Below are 16090 nucleotides of genomic sequence, written 5' to 3'. Positions count from 1 at the left end.
CCTAAAAATCCAAGAGAGGTCTTAAATGTGGCTTATCTAGGAGAGTTCATTAAAAAAAAAATAATAACCTGGGCCAGGAGTTTGGCCTAGTGGTAGAGTACTTGCCTAGCATGCACAAAGACCTGGGTTGGATTCCTTGGTACCACATACATAGAAAAAAGCCAGAAGTGGTGCTGTGGCTCAAGTGGTAGAGCTCTAGTCTTGAGAATGTCCAAGAACAGTGCTCAGGTCCTGAGTTCAAGCCCAGGACTAGCAAAAAAGAAAAAAAAACACCTTTCTTTAGCATATGCAGTACAGAAAACAGATAAGCAAAGAACTAAGTATTATTTCCATGAGCAGTTCAGTTGGACATGGCTGTCTAGATCTTCCATGTACACACACCAATCTCTTTTGGCTAACTGACATCGTATGGCATGTGTCACACTTTCTAGATGTGATGAATTCACCAATGCTGAGTTCATTTTTAGTAAGAGGAACTGAAATAGAAAGTCCTGCTGTTTTCCCTTAGATAAACCATTTGGTTAAATTGTGATGGTATTTTATTTTGTCAAAGAAGGATTAGGAAATTGAAACTGGCACTGGGGCAAATTCATTTCCTATGTGGCCTTCAAACTTGCTGACTTGAGTTATCTGCATCTGGCCTTGAGCCTTGGTCACTGGGAGCCATGAATTTTCCTATTGAAGGTGGATGACTTTTTTTGTTGTTGTTGGTCATAGGGCTTGAACTCTGGGCCTGGGCACAGTCCCTGAGCTCTTCAGCTCAAGGCTAGTGCCCTACCACTTCAACCACAGCATCGCTTCCAAGTGGATGACTCTTAAGGCTCCCTCATTTGGTCTTTAGGACAGAGTACACGGTCGTCTCCTCCTGGGTGTTTCCATGGAGAGGAGGGCTGGAAAACATCCTTGGTGAGGATGAATTGGAGAGGGTGAGCTGGGCATAGACAGTGCTCTCGTCCTGGGTGAGCACCAAAAGGAGGTTAGACAGGAGACAGAACTGTCCTTGACTTAAAGTAGCCTATGTCAAAAGTGCCCTGCCCTGCCCAGCTCTCCCTCCTCCATCCCCCCCATCTCATCTCCTTTCAGCCCTTAGAACTGCTTACCTTGGGACTCTGTTGGGACCCTGTATGTTGCCCTAAGGAGAAAATCAAGAGGGAGTATTGAGGAGGTGTGACAAGGTGGGCACACGGATGGCAAGGGACTCTTGAGGGATGGACGGCAGATGCTAGGTTAAGGTCAGAGTCACAGGAGTGGGGTGAGGTGAAGAATGGGAGGGAGGAAAGGATGAAAGGGGGTGATGTGCTGGGCGCCAATGGGCTCATGCCTGTAATCCTAGCTACTCAGAAGGCCGAGATCTGAGGATCAAGGTTCAAAGCCAGCCCAGGCACTAAAGTCAGTGAGATTCTTATCTCTGATTAACCACTAGAAAACTGGAAGTGGCACTGAGGTTCAAGGGGTAGTGAGTACCCTTGAGCTGAAGAGCTCAGGGACAGTGCCCAGGTCCATTGTCAAAGCCCCACGACTGACCCAAAAAAAAGGGGGTGGTGTGTAGAATGAAGGGCCAAGGATAGAAATGGGGGGAAAGATAGTAAAGAACTTACTTTTATAGCCAATATTTTCAGGATTTTCGTATTTCTCCTCCATATTTTCGGGGAATTCCCTGAAGGGGCACAGGAGCATGGGAAAGATATTAGAGGCTGGTCATGAATGAGTTCAGACTTAAGATCATGGCTGATTCTATTTGACACTGGTGTCTGCCACCTGCCCTAACACACTCAGGGTGGATATGATGGTGTTCAGAACAAGGCTGCCTGGACAATGAATGAGAAGCTCTTGGCGGCATGGCCTGGAATGTGGCTCTCACCACTAATCAAAGGTAGGTCATTTTACGAAAACTTTGTGTGACAGAGTGGGAGGCACACAGAAAAATTTGAACTGCCAATCCTGTTTGTGTCTGAATGCATTGTTTCTGCCAAAACATACACATACATATAAACACAGAGGTGACTTCGTTTTAAGTCCTCTGAGTAGGTGCACAGGTTGAGACCCTGGAAGGAGACTAGAAGAAGGGCTGCTAGCCAAAGAAGGCAAAGGGTAGCGGGGAGAGGCAGGATGGAGGGAGGCTTTGAGTAGGAAAAGTAGGATAATCTTTGTGTGTGTGTTCATATGTGCCAGTACTGGGGATTGAAGTCAGGACCCATGTCCTTACTTGCCTTTTTCAGATATTCAAGTAGCTGTGGCATTTTGTGGCATTTGGCTGGTTACTTGGGGCATTTGGCTTGGTTACTTGGAGATGAGTCTCTTAGAGGTTGGGTGCTAGTGGCTCAGGCCTGTAATTGTAGCCATGTAGGAGTCTGAGATCTGGGGATCAAAGTTCAAAGACAGAACAAAGGAAAGTCTGTTGGACTCTTATTTCTGTTAACCACAAGAAAACTGGAAGTGGCTCAAAGTGGTTGAGAGCTAGTCTTGAGCCAAAAGGGCTCAGGGACAGGGCCCATGCCCTGACTTCAAGCCCCAGGACTGACCAAAAATAAATCTCTTCAATTTCAGTTTGTCTGCCTGGTCTGTCTTTGAACCATCATCCTCAGATCTCAGCCTTTTGAGTAGCTAGGATTACAACACCTGACAAGGAATGGTAATAAGAAAGGGTAGGAGGAAAGAAAGTAGAGATGGGAGAAAAGGAAAAAAGAGAGATGGAAGAGCTGGAGCAGAGGATGCCTAGGGGCTGTGGCATGTTCACCAGGGGAAAGGATGCATGGGACAGAGAAAAGAAAGTATAGGAGAGATCGGTGGGTTGGAGACGTGGCTCAAGTGGTAGAGCATCTGCCTATCAAGCTTAAGTCCCTGAGTACAAATCCAGGTGCAGCCTTCTCTCTGAAGACTGCATACCAAAAACTAAAAAGAGATGAGTATAAGATGCACCAAGGAAGATGATCAAGACTGACAGGAAACATCAGAACTTCAGATACTTGGAGGTACAAGGAATGCAGATCCACAGACAAAGACTTTCTGATCAAGAGAGTTTCTAGAACTCTGTGCTGGTGTCATTATTAGGGAGTGTGGAGCTTGTAGGGGGGAAGAGACTGGAGAGCCCTAGGATACAAAGCTGGAAGCAGACTAGGTGAGTTATGAACCACAGAGAAGGGCCTCATGTGTTTCCTTTTTTTTTTTTTTAGCTAATTGACTATTTTAACTATAAATGTAATTTCATGAAGTTATTGTTTGCTATACAGATTTGTATTCATTTTCTTGAAAAGACCCATAAATCTCAGCAGTAAAACAATTGTACATAAATATTTCTAAAGCAAATGTAAAATACTTTAAAATAATCTACTGTGAATGTTATTTTTCACTTTCCTTATGTTACATCATTGAATATTCGGCAAAGATTTTCCCCATAAAAGACAAGTGGGAGATAACTCTGTGCTGCAAACACAATACAGTGTTAAAGAATCCTTCTTAAAATGCTTTTTTTTTTTTTTTTTTTTTTTTGGCCGATCGTGGGGCTTGAACTCAGGGCACTGTCCCTGAACTTTTTTTTTTTTTTTTTTTTTTTGCACAAGGCTAGAAATTTACCACTTGAGCCATAACTGTTTTTCTTTTTATGTCTTACAAAGGAATCGAACCCAGGGTTTAATGCATGCAAGGCAAGCACTATACCATTAAGCCTCATTCCCAGCCCACTTAATTCATTTGTATGGACTTCATTGACAAAAACTGTTGATAGTATGTCTCTATTAGAAAAAAATTCTAATCCTATTTATTTATATATTTTTTTATTGTGGGTCATGGGGCTTGAACTCTGGACCTGGGCACTGTCCCTGAGCTCTTTAGCTCAAGGCTATCCTTGAGTCATACCCCACTTCCCATTTTCTAGAGGTTAATTGGAGATAAGAGCCTCAGATCCTTTTGTGCCCAGGCTGGCTTTGAACCTCGATCCTCAGATCTTAGCCTCCTGAGTAGCTAGGATTACAGGCATGAGGCACTGTGCCTGGCAACCTTTATTTTTATTCATTTATTTTGCCAATCCTGGGGCTTGAACTCAGGGCCTAGGAACTATCCCTGAGCTTCTTTTACTCAAGGCTAGCACTATCACACTAAGCTTTATTCCCAGCCTTAAAAATATCTTTAAGAAATAAAAATTTAAAAAGGGGGTTTCAATTCATCATATCAGTTTGTGACTATCAAGCATCTTGACATCTTGATCAGCGTGCTCACATATACATTTATGTTTTGGTTGTTGTTGTTTAGGACTGTTCCTGAGTTTTTCCAGCTCTAAGTTAGTGTTATGCCCCCCTTGAGCCTCAGCTCTGCTTCTACCTTTTCTTTTTTTGGTGATGAATTGAAGATAAGACTTATTAGAGTTTTCTTCTCAGGCTGGCTTTGAACTTTGATCCTTAGATCTCAACCTCTTGAGTAGCGAGTAGCTAGGGTTATAAAAGTGAGCCACCAACAACCGGCTTGTTCATATATTTAAAAAATAAATTAAGAAAGCCAAGCCCGGTGGCTTACGCTTATAATCCTATCTACTCAGGAAGTTGAGATCTGAGGATAGAGGTTCAAAGCCAGCCCACTAGCCAGCCCAGCACAAAAGTCCATGAGTTTTTTTTTTTTTTTTGCCAGTCCTGGGCTTGAGCTCAGGGCCTGAGCACTGTCCTTGGGCTTTCTCAAGGTTAGAGCTCTACCACTTGAGCCTCAGCACCACTTCCGGCTTTTTTCTATGTATGTGGTACCGAGGAATTGAACCTGGGTCTTCATGCATGCTAGGCAAGCACTTTAACCACTAGGCCAAACTCCCGGCCCCAGTCCATGAGACTTTTATCCCCAGTTAACCACTAGAAAACCAGAAGTGGCACTGTGGCTCAAGGGGAAGGGCAGTAGCCTTGAGCTGAAGAGCTCAGGGACAGCGCTCAGGCCTAGAGTTCAGCCCAATACCTGAACAACAACAACCAAAATACATACATACATACATACATACATACATACATACACACACACACACATACATACACACACACATACATACATACATACAGTAATCAAAGAGTGGTGGCACATGTCTATACTTTTAGTTGCTTGGGAGGCAGAGATCAGGAGGAAAGTTCAAGGTCAGCCTGAGCAAATGTTAGCAAGAACTTATTTCAACAAACAAGATCGTGTGGCTCATGTCTGTAATCCCAGCTATGTGGGAGACAGGGCTAGAAGGATTTTTTTTTTGTGTGGGTCATGGGGCTTGAACTCTGGGCCAGGGCACTGTCCCTGAGCTCTTCAGCTCAAGGCTAGTGCCCTACCCTTGAGCCACAGCCCCACTTCCCATTGTCTAGTTATTAATTGGAGATAAGAGTCTCATGGCTTCGTAGTGCCTAGGCTGGCTTTGAACCCTCATCTTTAGATCTCAGCCTCCTGAGTAGCTAGGATTACAAGCGTGAGCCACCATGCCCAGCCCAGGAGGATCTTGATTAGAGGCAAGCCCCAGGACCAAAGCCTAAGATCCCATCTCTAAATAACTAAAGCGAAAAAGGTCAGTACCACCAAAAATACTAAGCCAATATAATAATGAATAATGAAGACTTTTAGCTAAAATATTCACTTATAAAATGTGGTGTGTGTGTATGTGTACATATGTGTGGCTTGAACTCACTGTCCCTGAGCTTATCATTTTTGCTCATGGTTAATGCTCTTTCATTTGAACCGCAGCCCACTTTTCGCTCAGATAAAATATGTTATTTATTAGTGCATGTTAATTGTACAAAGTAATTGGTTTCATTGTAATATATATATATATATATTTTTCCAGTTCTGAGGCTTGAACTCAGGGCCTGATCACTGTCCTTGGATACTTTTTGCTCAAGGCTAGTGCTCTGCCACTTGAACCACAGCACCACTTCTGGCTTTTTCTGTGTATGTGGTACCAAGGAATGGAACCCAGAGCTTCATGCATGCTAGGTGAGTACTCTACCACTAGGCTATGCTCCTGGGCCACCTTGTGATACTTTCTTCCTTTCCTTTCTCTCTTCCTTTCTTTCTTTCTCTTTCTTTCTCTCTCTCTGTCTCTCTGTCTCTGTCTGTCTGTCTGTCTGTCTGTCTGTCTCTCTCTCTCTCTCTCTCTTTTGTTGGTTGTGGGACTTGAGCTCTGGGCTTGGCTCTTCAGCTCAAGGCTGCCGCCCCACCCCTGGAGCCTCAGCACCACCTCCCATTTTCTAGTGGTTAATTGGAGATAAGTCTCATGGACTTCAGTGCCCAGGCTGGCTTTGCACCGCACTCCTCAGATCTCAACCTCCTGAATGGCTAGAATTACAGGTGTGAGCCACCATGCCTGCCTTCATGGTGATATTTTCTTACTTGTTCTTATAGGAAAACTTGTAAAGAAACCTCACAAACTAGCACCACTGTCTCACTCACCCTGCTTCTTGGGAGGACAGATACTCACCCTGCTGGGGCTTGGGTTGTAGTTGACCGCCCTGTAGAAGAAGCAGCATGGTGTAAGTATGACTTCCTTGTGAGTCTCTGTCCCCTTCTTAACTGTGCCCTATGTTCAGTCTAACCTTGAGGGGAACAGAGGCAAAAAGACACTCTGCCCCAGCCAGTCAGGGAGTGCAGCCATACTTGTTCTCTTGTCATCCACTGCAAGTCCTAAGACAATCCCATCTGGTCCATTCATCCCTGCCTCCTCCCCACCTTTACCTTTTTTTTTTTTTGTTGGTCTTGGGGCTTGAACTCAGGGTCTGGACACTGTCCCTGAGCCATTTGGTCAAAGCTAGCATTTTATCACTTTGAGGCACAGATCTACTTTCAGTTTTCTAGTGGCTAACTGGAGGTAAGAGTCTTAGGGACTTTTCCTGCCCAAGCTGACTTCCAAGTGGGCTCCTCAGAGCTCAGCCTTCTGAATAGTTAGGATGGCAGGCAGGCCACCACGGCCCCTGCACTGCCCTCTCTCCCTCTTTCTCACCTTGGTGACCTTCCTTATTGCCTCTACCCCCACTTTCCTCCTATTCCTTCCTCTGCATTCACCTCACTTCACTTCTTTCCATGCCCTCACCAAAACATCTTTGGCTTTCCTTCTGAGTCCCTGCTTTTTCTTAAACCACAGACTGAATTCCTTACCCCCACTGGGCTGGTCTTAACTGACCGACCTTCCTTCCTTCCTTTCTTCCTTCTTTCCTTCCTTCCTGTCATATGGTTTGAATGTGGGGCCTAAGCACTGTCACTGAATTCCTTTGCTCAATGCGAGTGCTCTAACACTTTGAGCCACACATCTTCTTCTGGCTTTCTGGTGGCCAACTGGAAATAAGAATCTGTTTGACTTTCCTGACTAGGGTGGCTTTGAATCTCATTTTTTTTTTGGGGGGGGGGGGAGCCTTAAACGCAAGGTCTGATGAGTACTGTCCTTGGGCTTTCTCAAGGCTAGAGCTCTACCACTTGAGCCACAGCACCACTTCCGGATTTTTTCTATATATGTGGTACCCAGGAATAGAACCCGGGTTTCGTGCATGCTAGGCAAGCCCTCTACCACTAGACCAAATTCCCAGCTCCAAGACCTCTTTTTTTTTTTGCAGTACTTTTTTTTTTTGGTGGGTCATGTGGCTTGAACTCAGCCTGGGTGCTGTCCCTGAGCTCTTCAGCTCAAGGCTACTGCCCTACCACTGAGCCAAGCCCCACTTCCCATTTTCTAGAGGTTAATTGGAGATAACAGTCTCAGGTTCTTTTGTGCCCAGTGTGGCTTTAGACCTTGAGAAATTTTAATGAAATCAGGCAGTACAAGTCCTCCATTCTTGACTATGAATTTCAGAAGATGAGTTATTCAAATGTAAAATGAAAACTGATTGAGCAAAAAGCTCTAAGACAGTGCCCAGGGCGTGAGTTCAAGCCCCTGACCAAATTCCTGTTCAGACTTTGATTAGGGTTTCATTAAATCCTCAGGTTGTTTTGAATGCTACATACATCTTGTCTATTCTATTCCAAGAACATGAAAATTTCCATTTCATTTTTTCTTGAGTTCCTTTCAATATTACTTTGTGCTTTTCATGTTAGTGTATAAATATTTCTCTTCCTTGGTTTAGTTTTTTCCTAAATGTTTTTATTTTATTGACTGTTGCTATTATGAATGGAATGATAATCTTGATTTTTCTCTTTGGATGGATCATTCATTATAAGCCATATAAGGACTCTTCTTGGCTACTCACTGTGCCTCTTGGATCTGATGTTCTTTTTGATTTATAAGATCCCCTTCTCACATCTCCATTTTCCCCTACTAGCCATGAACTGACAGTTCTTTGAATGTTTTCCTGTCTTTGAAAGCCAATGAGTATCTTCTTGTCTACCTCCAGCTTTTGCCTGTTTTTTTTTTTGTTTGTTTGTTTGTTTGTTTGAGAGAGGCAGTCCTGGAGCTTGAACTCAAGGTCTGAGCACTGTCCTTGAGCTTTCTCAAGGCTAGAGCTCTACCACTTGAGCAAAGGCACCACTTGCAGCTTTTTCTTTGTATATGTGGTACTGAGGAATCAAACCCGGGTCTTCGTGCATGCTAGGCAAGCACTCTACCACTTGGTCAAATTCCCAGCCCTGGCTTGTTCTTTTTATTCAGAGGTCTGGCTCCCTTTCTTTGCACTGACATTGTTTAGCACTACCACAGCTCTCCAAATAAATAATTAGCAACAAGACTTATGAGTGCAAAGTTCTTTGAAAAGCAGGCTCTGCTCTTGAGTTTTGATTGACTACGTTCAAGCCAGGCCTTGCACAGTGGGCCCTGGTTCAGTCCTTGCTGAACTTAGATAACTTCCTATCCTTTCTGCTCTGTTCTTACCTTTCCTCAGAGCAGGCTCTCTCTTGTCCAGCAAGCAAAAAGTGAAGATGGATGAGACAGGACTAGCTCAAATCTAGTACACTATCACTTGAACAATAACACCATTTCTCGCTTTTTGGTAGTTAATTAAAGAGAAGAATCTCATTGACTTTCCTGCCTTGGCTGGCTTGGAACCTTCCTGGCAAACCACAACCTTATGCACTATTGCTGGTTTGCACAAACCCCACTTGGGGAGGCTTAAATAAAATGTACAATCCTGAAGGGCACTGAGGGTTCAAGGCCAGCCTGGTCTATATTGTGAGATCTTATCTTAAAACAAAACCAAGCAACATTTCCAAGCACAGCCTCACAGCCTGATGCTTTGGTGTTTGAGGGACACCCCTCAGAACAGGTTTCTGCTTTCTTTCTTTTTTGGTTCCAGTTGTGGCGCTTGAACACAGTGTTTTGGTGCTGTCCCTGAGCTTCTTGTGCTCAAACCTAGTGCACTGCCACTTGACCAAACAGCTCCACTTGTGGCTTTCCTGGTAGTTGACTAGAGTTAGAGTCTCATAAGCTTTGCTGCCAGAGCTGACTTGGAGCTTTAAGGTCGTGAGATCTCAGTCTCCTGAACAGCTAGGATGATGGCACGAGCCATTGGCACCAGGCAGATACCTGCATCTCTAGTGAGCATCTCAAGTGTTTATAATGCCAGTGTGTTCTAAAACACGCTTATTTGGGAGCACAACGAGAGGCCAGCCCTGGGCACGTACCTTTCTTTCTCCACCTCAGGAATGCCAGCAGTCCTAGCACCCCAGTTATGAGCATAGCAGTGGCCACTGCCACCCCAACAAAGGCTCCCAGACCCAGAGGCTGAGACTCTGAGACTGTGATGCTGGCTGAGGTAACTTCAGAGGCCACGCTGGTGCTTCTCTCGCTGGTAGTCTTCGTCTGGGTGGTGGTCTTGATGGCTGGGGAAAGATCAGAAGTCAGCAGACTCTCCTGGAAGAGTGGGAGATGGGAGTCACACGGCAGATCTCATCTTGTGCAGAGGAATGGGGAGAGGGGAGCAGCAGTCCTTAGGATCCACTCACAGAGGAAGAGGGGGACGCTTAGACTCCAGATGACCAGAGCTGGGTAGAGGGACCCACGCCTTAGAGCACCTGCTTAGCAAGTGCAGGGCCTGGAGTTCAAACAAAGAAACATGAAAGGCTTCCAGACAACCAGTTTAAAGCCCGACTCTGTGCCATTTATCAATAGTGAGTAATAAGTCACCTCACTACTTGGAAACGGCAGGAATAAGCCATTTTTATCATAAATCTATATGACATAAAAGATACCCTTTTGATCATCCTGCAAGTGTGAATTTCAGTGGCACTAAGTATATTTATGTTATGAGGGTGACATTATTGACTGTCCTAAATGAGAACAAACTCTACCCATGAAGCCACTCCTTTTGTTCATGCTGATTTAGAAATTAATTTTCTTTACAGCTGTGTGTTGGTGGCTCGTGTCTGTCATCCCAGCTATCCAGGAGGCTGAGATCTGAGGGCCATAGTTTGAATCACTCCAGGCAGGAAAATCTGTGAGACTCTTAAGGATTTTTTTGTTTAGTTTTTTTTTTTTTAATTTTCTGTGAGACTTTTATCTCCAATAAAATACTCAGAAAAGACCAGAAGTGGTGGCCGGGAGTTTGGTCTAGTGGTAGAGTGCCTGCCTAGCATGCACGAAGACCCAGGTTTGATTCCTCCGTACCACATACATAGAAAAAGCCAGAAGTGGTGCGGTGGCTCAGGGTAGAGCACTAGCCTTGAGGAAAGCCCAAGGACAGTGCTCAAGCCCTGGACTGGCAAAAAAAAAAAAGAAAAGAAAAGAAAAGGCCAGAAGTGGAAACATATCTCAAGTGGTAGAGCACTATAAAAAAGCTCAAGAACAGCACCTGGGTCCTGAATTCAAGCAATAGGATCAGGAGGGAGAGAGAGAGAGAGAGAGAGAGAGAGGGGGAGAGAGAGAGAGAGAGAGAGAGAGAGAGAGAGAGAGAGAGAGAGAGAGAGATGAGAGAGAGAGAGAGAGAGAGAGAGAGAGAGAGAGAGAGAGAGACTTAATGAAATTATAAAACCCAGAGAAATACTGATTTTTTTTTTTGCTAGTCTTGGAGCTTGAACTCAGGGCCTGAGCACTGTACTTGGGCTTTCTCAAGACTTGAGCTCTACCACTTGAGCCATCACTTCTGGCTTTTTCTATATATGTGGTATTGAGGAATAGAACCCAGGCCTTTGTACATGCTAAACAAGCACTCTGCCACTAGGCCAAACTCCCGGCCCCTGATTTACTTTTTTAAAAACCCTTAAAATACAACTAAAGAAGTGTTCTAAATTCATAGTACTAAATTCTTGGTTTTTTCTTTCTTTTTTTTTTCTTTTGTGCAGATTCTGAAACTTGAACTCAGCGATGGGGCGCTGTCTCTGAGCTTTCCCTTTTGCTTAAAGCTAACGCTTTACCAACTGAGCAACATCTTTATTTCTAGCTTTGTGGTGTTGATTGGAGATGAGAGTCTTATGAAGTTTTCTGTTCTGGCTGGCTTTGAACTTCGATTTTCAGATCTTACCCTCCTGAGTAGCAAGCCTGAGAGGTATAAGCCATTGTATCTAAACTGGCTAAACACTTGTCTGTGTGTGTGTGTGTGTGTGTGTGTGTGTGTGTGTGTTGTACTTTCACTTATCTTTTTTTGCTAAAAGCTAAAGGTCTACCACTTGAACAATACTCCCACTTGTAGTTTTTCACTGATTAATTGAAGATATGAGACACTCTTCTGGCCATAGTGTTCCCTCCTTCCTTCCTTCCTTCCTTCTTGCCTTCCTTCCTTCCTTCCTTCCTTCCTTCCTTCCTTCCTTCCTTCCTTCCTTCCTTCCTTCCTTCCTGCTTTCCTTCCTTCTTTCCTTTTCTTTCTTCTTTCCCATGTTTTTTTTTTTTGCCAGTTCTGGGGCTTGAATTCAGGGCCTGACCACTGTCCTCAAACTTTCTCAAGGATAGTGCTCTACTACTTGAGCCACAGCACCATTTACAGCTTTCTTCCCCCTATGTATGTGGTACCGAGGAATTAAACCTGGGTCTATGCATGTTAGGCAAGCTCTACCACTAAGCCAATTCCCCACCCCTCTTTCTTTCCTTCCTTCCTTCCTTCCTTCCTTCCTTCCTTCCTTCCTTCCTTCCTTCCTTCCTCCCTTCCTTCTTCCTTCCTTCCTCTGTCTTTCCCTCTCTCTCTTTCTCTCTCCTTCCTTTCCTTTTCTTTTCTTTCTTCTTTGCCAGTCCTGGGGCTTAAACTAAGGACCTGAGCACTGCCCCTGAGCTTCTTTTGCTCAAGGGTAGTACTCTAACACTGTTGGGAGCTGAGTGCAGGGTCAGGCTGGCCCATGAATCTGCATCACTGCGTAAGATAACCACACAAACAAGTGAGCTGTCATGTATGAACGCCATGCCTAACTTTGAGCTATATTGTCGGTTTTGTGAATCACTTTCCACTGAGACTTATCAGTCTCTGCTGAGACCTCTAGTGAGAGTAAACACGTGGACCTCCCCCACCCTACCCACCTTTGTGCGGATAGGCTCCCGCACCCTATATCAGCTGAATGTACTTCCTCAATAAACGAGCTCCTGCTTTGACAAGTCTCCCTGACGTATCTGATTGTCCTCCAGTAAAGGAGGGCTGGATGCGGGTGGTCAGTCGGCCCTCTCCTTTCTCTGCTCCTCCTGGCCGGGGCGTGTTCTCTCTATCCCTCCTATGGGTCGGGAGGGACTGAGGACTAAAAACCCTGACATACCACGGAGCCACATTCTCAACCTGGCCATAGCATTTCTATTAGCACATGATCTTGTTGCTTTTGTAATGTGTGTCTGTGTGTGCAGGGATGGTGTAAGCAAGTGAGGCTAATTAATGCATGCATGGTACTAGGCCAGTAAGTTTCAGCCTGCACCTAAGCAGGTGCTACAAAGACATGTATCATGGTGGATAAGAGACACAGTGAGAGGCTAGGAGTTTGGCCTAGTGGTAGAGTGCTCACCTAGCATCCGTGAACACCCAGGTTCCATTCTTTGGTACCACATACATAGAAAAAGCCAGATATGGTGCCGTGGTCCAAGTGGTAGAGCTCTACCTTGAGAAAGCCCACGGACAGTGCTCAGGCCCTGAGCTCAAGCCCCAGGACTAGCAAAAACAGAGGGACAGAAAGACAGTGACTAATAGCATGAGGGTTTGTGTGGGAGAGGGGGCCTGCTGAGGGTCAGGAGAAGAGAAGAAGAGAGGGAGAGGTGCCCCTGGGGTAGGGAGGGCTGGGAGAGGTGTTCTGGGAGGGAGGGGGAGATGGAATGTTAGGATACAGTGATGGTGTGGGGATGGAGCAGGCCCCGAGACCAGGAGACCACCCCTCAGACGCCTGCTGTGGGCTCTGGACTGAGCTCAGGCTGTGGGAAGAGCAAGAGTCGATGCAGAAAACACAAAACAAAGGCAGGACATGTTCTAGCAGAGTCATCTTAACCTGCAGTGAGGGAGCAGCATGGCTGGAGTGGCTGGTGTTACTTAGAGCTTGGACTTTCGCAGCAGTGCTGAGCACAGGGCGTGGATTGGGGTGACTCTCAGGAGACACTGGGAGGCAAAAGGGGGCGGGTAGCGGCCCTTGTTAGGGATGGTAATTGGCAAGAGGAAACAGGAATGACATTGCCATGGTCCTGAGAAGAGGTCAGAAGTCAGGGAGATGAAAGTGAGAAGATGTGAAGCCTACAGGGCTGAGGGGCTGTGCAGCTGGGGTGGGGGCAGAGGCCTCACCTTCAGTGACGATGAGTTTGGTCCCAGGGATGGACTGCCAAGCCTGCGAGCCATCATCCTTCGTGTTCAGCTGCACTCTGCAGTAGTATGTGGTGCTGTCCCCCTGCCGAAGGTTGGAAATAGACAGGAAGCCCCACTTCCCATTCTTTGTGTAATTCAGGACCAGCCGGTTCTTGAAATGCGTATGGACGAAACCTGAGCTCATGTTGTAGATAAACTTCCCATGGAAGTCCTTCCATCTCCAAAGCAGATTTATCTTGGGATCTGAGGGCAGCTCCCAGGCGTGGAAGAAGCGAAAGGGGATTTGAACAGAGCCTCCCCGCACTGCAAAGATTTCTGCAGGCTGGACCATCCCATAGTCTGTGTCTGCAGGGAAGAGGAAGGAATGAAATCCCCGCTAGAGGAGAGGCAGAGCCTAGCCCTGATGCCCCTGCACCCCCACTCCAGGGCTTTGGTGGCACAGATGGCAGGGTTGGCCCTCTCCAGGCTTGGGAGAGGAAACTGGGGGAAGGGTTGGGGTCAGCTCACCCTGTGAGGCCCTGGCCACCTCCTCCCACACAGCCCTTGGCACATGCCCAGCGCCCAGGCTCCCTGTGGCTTGGGCACAGCCTGTGCCACGGTAGTTCTGGCCACTCACCTGCCGTCCAGACTCCTGCAGGCAGTAGCAGCAGTGCCACCAGGACCCACGCCATGGCTGGTCTCCTCTGGGGAATGAGGCCTGTGGAGAGCCGCAGTGTGAGAGGAGGGCCTGACAGAGCCTGGGGGCTCGCAGCAGTGGGTGAAGTGAGCGGGGAGAGTGGGGTGTCTGGTGGAGATTCTGGGTCAGACTCCTTCTCCCCAGGGCTGAGGGAAGATGGACGCCTTCCCATGCCACATCCTGTGGCCAGCAACTTCCTTCACCATGTGGCTTCTCCTTTTCTTGAACTGAAGAAGGGCCTTCCTTGTTTCCTAGTGAGGAAACAGTCCTCCCGCTCCCACCTCCCCTTTGGTGCTGAGAGACGGCCTCACCTTGCCCTTGACCTCACCTGTCCTGTCCTGACCCCCTGCCTTGTGTGGTCCTTCACGTTGGCCTGGGCAACCTCCGCTCCCTCTGTTCCTTTTCTTCCCTGATGTTCTCCCCCTCCCTCCCATCTCTGGGTGACTCTGGCCTTCCCTCTTGTCCCTCACTCTCTACCTGTCTCTCATCTGGGGGGCAGGGGCTGCCCAGGGCCTGCTGGCTCTTTCAGAGAGAGGAAGGTGGGCATGAGACTTTGCTCAGCTTGGTCTGAGACTCACGTGTTAGAAAGGGTGAGGAAGAGGATGGGCCTGGGACCCACTGGCATACCAAGACCAACTGATAGGAGCTTTTTCCTTGTGTTCCTCGCCAGGCTGACCCAGACCCTCCAGTCTCCAGGCAGAACCAACACCCAGGAGTCTCAGCCGGTCCCCTGCGACTGGCATCCCCTTCCTCAGGTGCACAGATGACACACTCCGTGACCTCGGTGTCACGCTGCCTTCTGGTATGTCTCTGCCCCCCTCCAGGTCCTGTGTCACATGGTGGCCTGGCTCTGGACTTTGGGTCCACTTGAGCCTTCTGCTGAGCTGAGGCTCTGGCCTGGTGCAGGGCACAATCTCTGGATGCCAAGTTTGGAATCCCAAGGCTCTAGCAGTAGGGCCCTGGGAGACCCCAGATCTTCACTTGGGTTGGGGACAGAGAAAAGTCAGAGCATGGCCTTGTTAGCAGTGTGCTGGTCCATGGCACACTGGGACACAAAGGCGGGGTTGGGGCGGAGGGCTGGTGATTCACTGACTGGCTCTGTGGGCGTCTGAGCCCACCCATGTGCAGGAGGAGCCTGGCGCCAGCTTATTGAGGGGACAGGGAAGATGGGGTTAGCAGGAGAAAGTGTCATCAGATTCCTGTCACTGTGCAGATCTGGCTTCTCCACTTCCCCTTGATCTTGCTGCCTCTTCTCTGCCGCCCCCATACTGGCCCTGCTGGCCCTGCTTTTTCTCCCCATCTGCTTTCTCTTCCTTCTTCCCACAACTCAGAGGTTCGGGGTTCTTTGGAAAAGAAGGCTGGGGATCATGTCCATAATCTTAACTACTTAGGGAGCTGAGATCTGAGTGAGTATCCAGGTTCAAAGTTAGCACAGACAGGAAAGTCTGTGTGACTCATCTCCAATTAATCACAGGAAAAATGGAAGTGACACTGTGGCTCCAAGTGCCAGAGTGCTAGCCTTGAGCAAAAAGAGCTCAGGGATAGTGCATAGGGCCTGAGTTCAAGCCCCAGGACTCAGTAAAAAGTAAAACAAAACAAAAAAGAATCTATTCACGGGCCAGGAGCATTGCCTAGTGGTAGAGTGATTCCCTAGCAGGCACAAAGCCCTGGGTTCAATTCCTTGGTACCACATGAACAGAAAAAGCCAGAAATGGTCCTATTGCCCAAATATTAGAGTGCCAGTCTTGAGAAAGCTCAAGGACAGTGCCCAGGTCCTGAGTTCAAGCCCAGGACTGGA

General features: G+C 47.1%; 1 protein-coding gene across 2 annotated transcripts; it reads right to left on the bottom strand.

The window, feature by feature from the left end:
* Positions 1–516: 516 nt before the first annotated feature.
* Positions 517–14467, bottom strand: LOC150042684 (paired immunoglobulin-like type 2 receptor alpha). 2 transcript variants are annotated; one of them, XM_090324102.1, is made up of 7 exons: positions 14233–14467; positions 13596–13961; positions 9547–9744; positions 6428–6458; positions 1599–1657; positions 1101–1132; positions 517–955 (listed from the first exon to the last, which is right to left on the bottom strand). In XM_090324102.1, the coding sequence occupies exons 1-7, from the start codon at positions 14462–14464 to the stop codon at positions 827–829; spliced, it is 1047 nt and encodes a 348-aa protein (XP_090180228.1). In that variant the 5' UTR covers positions 14465–14467; the 3' UTR covers positions 517–826. The 2 variants fall into 2 exon arrangements, with proteins under 2 accessions (XP_090180228.1, XP_090180227.1); XM_090324101.1 differs by lacking the exons at positions 517–955; positions 6428–6458 and having other exon boundaries at positions 1068–1132.
* Positions 14468–16090: the final 1623 nt, after the last annotated feature.

Source organism: Megascapheus bottae, chromosome 34 (assembly GCF_031878675.1).
Source record: "Megascapheus bottae isolate mThoBot1 chromosome 34, mThoBot2.hap1, whole genome shotgun sequence".
In the NCBI taxonomy this organism is placed as follows: domain Eukaryota; kingdom Metazoa; phylum Chordata; class Mammalia; order Rodentia; family Geomyidae; genus Megascapheus; species Megascapheus bottae.
This window is presented reverse-complemented; position numbering and strand designations above follow the sequence as displayed.

Excerpts from the sequence above, each read along its gene's own strand:
- LOC150042684 (XM_090324102.1), bottom strand. The coding sequence starts at position 14,464 with ATGGGAAGGCGTCCATCTTCCCTCAGCCCTGGGGAGAAGGAGTCTGAC. Across the intron at positions 13,962-14,232 it reads TGCAGGAGTCTGGACGGCAG|ACACAGACTATGGGATGGTC; the intron begins GTGAGTGGCCAG and ends TCTTCCCTGCAG. Across the intron at positions 9,745-13,595 it reads CAAACTCATCGTCACTGAAG|CCATCAAGACCACCACCCAG; the intron begins GTGAGGCCTCTG and ends ATCTTTCCCCAG.